Raw genomic sequence first — 6,000 nt, 5'->3', positions numbered from 1 at the left:
TATTAATGCCAGGCTTAAATTTCCAATTTAAAGCAAAATAAATATGCATGTATTTACAACAAAATGGGTGGCATTCACCTTTAAACGCTTTCCATAACAAACACAGTTCAGGGTCTAGGTTGTTATCTTTTTAAGGCAGGAGTGCCACCAAGTGGTAAGTCTGTGCAGTACATCAGGTAATGTCTTCTCTTTGTTTCTTTTGTTGAGGCGAGGCGGTTGTGTAAGCACCTTAAGAATTTTTTAGGGATGTGCTAAACAATAGGAGGTAGTCATTTGTCTTTTGGGGGCTATGATGTGGAAAAGAAATAAATGAAGAGAAGTAATAAGCTTAAGTAAAGTAGATCATATTTAAAGTATATAACAAATGCTTCTTATTTCTGCCACAAAGGAAACTGTAATATCTTTGGAGACTTTGAAATACTGAGAACAGACAGACTTATAGGATGATTAATATCACTTTTTTATTTATAATAAAATTTTCTCAAAATTGCAGTTCTTTGCCTTATGAGTCATACTAGAGATTATGAAATATTTAACACCCCCAAAATACACCCACATCTTAGCTAAACTTTGCCATTGCAGACTTCCTTTGTACTTCCCTTCCTGTAAAAAATCTCCATCATAAATGGATGCTCAGTTTTGATGCAGTAGGAATCGACTCTTCCTCTGGTGTGATCCAGGACTCCTCTGAGATCGTCGGCTCTTTGATTCCTCTATTCAACAGCACAGTGCAGCCAGATGGGCAGAGGAGCTCCTCTCTCTCCAAGGCCAGCAGATCTAAAAGGTACTGCTGGGAATCGTGGTCCATTAGCACCAGATTTATGCCATCACTGAAAGAATTTAATGTTGGGATGGCCTCAGCTGAGCTGGGTAAAAACCTGGAACTGAGGAGGTTTGGAAAAGTGAGTAATAGAGAGTTATCTTTTAGAGATATTTTAATCATATTCTGGTTTAGAGTCCTCACTGTACCTGGGATTGCTTGAAGCCTGCCACCAGGATGATTTCCTCTCCAAGATCTGCTGTGACTGGGTCCAGCACCACTGTGATCAGTCTGCCTCCATGGGGCAGCAGACGAAGCAGACGGCCAGAGCTGTAGCCACAGTGCATTCTGAGCTCCAGCACCCACAAAGGGCGGACACTTTTCACTACGTCATCCAGTATCTCACCTGAATCCACAGGAACAACAAACTTTATTTCCTTTGCACACACCAGGGAGTATAGTTGACATTTTGACATTGTGGAATGTAGAACATATGCACCCAATAAATAAGTTACATTACAATAACTTATATTAATGAATATAAAATACAAAAATGTATTACATAATAAATTAAGGGAATGGTTACTAAACCAAAGGTAGGTACCTGCTGCCATTTCAGCCAAACTTGCTTTTTAGCAAAATATAGTAATTGCAGACTAATAATGTTTAGTAAATGAAAGAAAATTAAATAAATCAAATGGTTTAAAGCAAGTTCACGATTTACCATTGCATTGCTAAATGCTCAGTGTTCAAAGAAAGGTGTTATATTTCTGACTTTTGTGGAAAAAAGCATAAGCAAGTTGGGTAAAATTGCAAGATGTTGTGGTATGAAATGCTCTGCTGTTACGACCCGGCTCAAAGACCGCAACATAAAAAAAAGAGATTAATACCAGAGTGTTAGTGAGAAGAGGTTTTATCTTATAATGGAATACCAGGTTGGCTAAAATGGCTGGTGCCACCAAGGCAAAGACAAGTGAGCTCCTAGGGAACTTGCCTAGGTATGCTTTTATCCACACCTGACTAGGTGTGGCCAATTAGCACCAGCTGAAAACATTGAGATGATTAGGGGCTGCAGAGGGACGTAACATCTGCAAAAGCAACATAGTTTGTAGAAACTGAGCTAATGACTGCTACTTTTTATTGTTTTCCTCTGACAGAAGTGGAAAATATCCAAAAGCATGAAAAAAAAAAAAAGAAATATTTTTCAGAAGTCTTAAAAGAAAAGGCAATGGGCCCCACGGGGTCTTGATGTCATTATCATGTAAATAAATTACACAACCTTTATTATTTTACCATCAAGTTGCAAATGTAATTGTATATCTAAATAAAAGAGACTGCATCTTATTTATTAACGCGAGCATTCACAAACTTTTTTGCAAAAATATCATCTTTATTAGAGGCCTTATTCGATAATTGTAGCCTACTGCATCATTGCATAAAAATAAACAAATAAATGAGTACAGCCTACATTCTTTATTCATTATATTTAATGATAACCATTATCACATCCATAAACATGTGTTCTTTTTTTTAGTTCAGTTTTTAAAGTCCTTGAAACTATTAACGCAGCTAATTAAAATTTGTGAAATAGCATTTTAAGTAATGAAACAAAATCCATTTGTTCATCCAAAATGAGTAAAAAAAAATAGTATTAAATGGTAGACCTATGTCCGTACACTCACCTTGACCGTTCCACTTCAAACCTGCCCACAGGTTGCTTGCATTAAAGCAGGCCGTGAGGATAAGCAGCAGAAATGAGGTTCTTCTGCTGCTGGGTGTCTGGTTGTATGATCTTAGGTAAGGAGCTCATTCAACTCGGAGTAAATAAGTCAGTTGAGATGCTTCGGCTACCTGTATAGGATACCTTGTGGACGCCTCCCAATCCCTGGTCAGGTTTTTCAGGCTTGGGACACAAACAGAGACACGCTGCTGGATAGAGTATGTACGTTTGTATTTATATGTATGTATTATACACGCTCCCTGGTTTGTAAAACCATTCGGGGATAATACCCCCAGGGAAAGCCGAAGACAGGAAGGTCTTGGCACCCCTGCTTACCCTCCTGGATAACGGATAGAAAACTGATGAATGAATGGATAAAGCAGTACTCGCCAAATTTCAATATTGCTCGTCCAGGATCAGAGTCCATCCTGTCAAACACAGGTCATCTTGCCTCTTGTGGAAGTCAAGCAGGTGGTCAGCATAAACGGATCACTTTTTCTCTCTCTTACAGACTCTCTGTATGACTAAAGTCCGAAAGACAACACTGTTTGGTGGCATCCATGAAGCAGGCGTGGTGAGTGCACCTAAACTACAAAAAGAACATACAATCGATGGTGCTGTCTGGGAAACTCCTCCTCCTCTCTGTCTGCACCACTGCTTTTTTCCACAAGAGGTCAGCAGAGATGAAGGTTAAGAATGCCAGCAATCATTTGGAAAAAAAGAGTCTGTGGGGCTTTGAAAAGTTTCAAGGGTCGTCGTGGAACTGACAAGTCTCAAAGTATACAAGGCATGGGATGCGACTCCAAATGTTTTTGTGCGGAATCTGCCATTTGACGAATAAATAATTTCCCGATGGGTATTTCACTCATTGCTGGTTGTTTTGGCTCCAGGTGGACAGCTGGTAGTACTGAGCAGTTACAACTTCCATTTCAAACACTGATATGGCAGAAGTAGAACTGCCTTAAGGAAAACTCTGACAAACAGATAAAATAGGTGAAAAGAGAATAACCCAACAGTTGCAAAAGCGTGGAAACATTGCTGAACTTTCGTTTGCTTATATTTACAAAAGTGTTCTTTTTTTTTTTTTAAAGACTAACACAATTCTCAGAAGTCTGTAACAGAATTAAACTGATAAATATGAATACATTATATCATAGAGCCTGTAGAGTTTTGTTAATGGAAAATTATGTTAATGGATGAGCATCTGGAGTTTAATGTTGGCCCTCAGTTTCAGGCGCCTTTGCTCGAAATCTGTGCACTTCCTCTTTTCTAAGTTGCCCCACATAATGAAAGTGGGTGTGAGCTCCCCAGCGTGCTGCTGCCCTCGTTGGCTGCCGGTGAAGCGGCGCTGCTCTGTGTATTTTTGGTCGTTGGAGCTAATCATACTGCAGTGTGCAAGTCCATCAGTCCAGCGGAATCAAGCTGACCTAGAACTGCTGGATTATAACCGGAAGCAAAGCACGGTGCCATCAAAATAAGAGCAAACACAACATATCAGCGTGGATGGAAGGCTGTAACCATGGAGATGACCAGCTCTAGAAAGAAATGAAACATACTTGGCAACATATTGTTGAACCATTAATGCTATCAAAATGAAACATTGTATCATATGATCATATGCATCATATGTATGATGTGTAAATCATACATACGTAAATAAATATGTACTTTTTGGGTTTGCATTGCCAAAATAATGATAATGAAATAATGTTTACTTCTGATTGCCATTATGTTTCTTAAGAAAGAGGACTGCGACTTTTTTTTGACTTAATTTAATTTCAAAAGCTGGGTTAGTATATGGTGAATCAATCTATGTAACTGGATATTTATCTTTGAGAAACACATGCTACCTTACCCTGAATGACTGTAGTGTAGCACTGAACTCTGTCAGCCAAAGGTGGGATGTAGAAATTATGACTGAACAGTTACAGGACAGGCATAAACAGAGTTCTCCCTTTAAGCCTGGTTAAAAGTGAGATATTTTTCAATCATATCAGTTTGTGATTACTCTCAGAAACAATGTTCATTTTCTTGCAGCATTGAAAAGAAGTAGGCTGGAATATAAATACATAATTCTAATAGCGATAAATAATGCAATTTGATGGTGGGTTTATACTCAATTTACTGGACTGTATTATTATTTTTGATAAATTTGAATTTCCTGGTCATCCACTAAAGCTTTTATTCTGAGATCTCCCACCGGAATTCCTGTGTTTGACGACTCTCTCTGGCTTGGAAGCTGGTTGTTTGCCCACATACTCTTAACAGGAGCGATACGGGAGCAGCAACTGGTTCGTCCGTCTTACCGGTGCTGCTGCTGCTACAGCACCTTCTACAATCAGGGGAAAACAGACTGGCCGACGCATTTGACGACCAATTTCGGTGGAATAACGCTGCACCAAGCTGCTTTCATACATATCTGCAGGACACAGCTTCTTCGCCAATGGCAAGTCCGGTTGCAGACATAGGACAGTCTCATCAGCATCACCCCGTGAACGAGTCGGCCGCACAGTCCGCGTTTCTGGAGGCGCAGAAATGGATAGAGGTGAGTCACGGAGTACCAGCAGCGAGCCCAAAAGCTGTGTCACCTCTCCACCACTTTCCTTCCCTTTCGCGCAGGTGTTTCGTTGTCATCGCATGGCCCTAGTTACTGGTTTGTACCTGCAGCGTCTGCCCCTTTAAAAGGCAGTTTATTTTATTGCTTCGTCACCTGTTGAAAGGTGACAGTAATTTGACTCAGATCCTAAAAACACATCGTCACTGTGTTCCTGTGAAGTCCCCGGGATGGGTTAGAGTTCCCTTGCAGGTGTGCATATTATGTCAGTATGAGCTGTTTAAATTATTATTATGTTAACAATTATCAGTACATATGAGTTAAAATAACTGTCCTCAAAATAAAATGGAAAAAGATAATTCATTCCTATCTGCAATAATACAGAATTCTTCCAAGTGACACTGGCTATTTATTTTGTGCGCATTTTCACCAGACCTTCCTAAATGTTGAAGAAGGCTTTCTGTTGTTTTTTGGTGAGGGCCTGTGTACAGTAGCTTTGGTCGCTATGAGGCCTGGTGCGTGTTTGGCTGCAAACAATGAATGCATCATGTGGAATGGATTTTTGCCTCATTGCGAGCCCGGTGAACAATAATCACACAAACGAGGTTTTGTTCTGAGAGAATTTCAATCACGACACTTGCCTGCCCCCATTGCGTTTGACTTTGTCATCATGCAGTGAGCTGTCCTCCTGTCAGGCTTCAAAACACTGATGACTGGGTGGTTATAATTTGCATGTTGGTCGAGTGCAGGCGTGACTTTGTGTGTTTCCATAAAGGGATAACAGTTCGGAGTGGCACAGCGCTTTTTCTAAAGTTTGTGATTCAGGGTAGCAGGGGTGTAGACTGGGATTATGGGGCCTCTATACAACATTTTTGTCAGTGCTGATGATATGATTTGTGATTTTCTTTTCTTTTTTTTTAAACATTTTTTCTGAAGGGCATCAGTGTTTTTGTTTGTTTTTTTGGA

At 39.9% G+C, this 6,000-nt stretch overlaps 2 protein-coding genes across 4 annotated transcripts in view; one reads left to right on the top strand and one right to left on the bottom strand.

Moving 5' to 3' along the window:
* Positions 1-857: 857 nt before the first annotated feature.
* LOC146638157 (catechol O-methyltransferase-like) lies at positions 858-2,907 on the bottom strand. Its single transcript, XM_085366492.1, has 5 exons — positions 2,871-2,907; positions 2,625-2,689; positions 2,443-2,539; positions 970-1,166; positions 858-884 (listed from the first exon to the last, which is right to left on the bottom strand). Exons 1-5 carry the CDS (start codon positions 2,905-2,907, stop codon positions 858-860), a joined length of 423 nt encoding a protein of 140 aa, XP_085222618.1.
* Positions 2,908-4,887: 1,980 nt separating this feature from the next.
* The window catches only part of LOC146638156 (LIM and calponin homology domains-containing protein 1-like), an 82,488-nt gene continuing 81,375 nt past the window's right edge, over positions 4,888-6,000 (top strand). For all 3 annotated transcript variants that reach the window (XM_085360286.1, XM_085360273.1, XM_085360280.1), the window contains exon 1: positions 4,888-5,025. In XM_085360286.1, the coding sequence (XP_085216412.1) occupies positions 4,924-5,025 (102 nt within the window). In that variant the 5' untranslated portion in view covers positions 4,888-4,923. The remainder of the gene's footprint in view (positions 5,026-6,000) is intronic.

This window comes from Diplotaxodon limnothrissa, linkage group LG2 (genome assembly GCF_057381915.1).
Source record: "Diplotaxodon limnothrissa isolate DT_005_m linkage group LG2, D_limnothrissa_male_GT1.1, whole genome shotgun sequence".
Classification (NCBI taxonomy): Eukaryota; Metazoa; Chordata; class Actinopteri; order Cichliformes; family Cichlidae; genus Diplotaxodon; species Diplotaxodon limnothrissa.
This window is presented reverse-complemented; position numbering and strand designations above follow the sequence as displayed.

Bases quoted from the DNA above. Each gene is read 5' to 3' on its own strand.
- LOC146638157 (XM_085366492.1), bottom strand. From the start codon at position 2,907: ATGGACTCTGATCCTGGACGAGCAATATTGAAATTTG. The intron at 2,690-2,870 runs GCGAGTACTGCT...TACTCTATCCAG, and splicing joins ACGAGCAATATTGAAATTTG to CAGCGTGTCTCTGTTTGTGT. The intron at 885-969 runs GTACAGTGAGGA...AAACCTCCTCAG, and splicing joins CAGGCTTCAAGCAATCCCAG to TTCCAGGTTTTTACCCAGCT.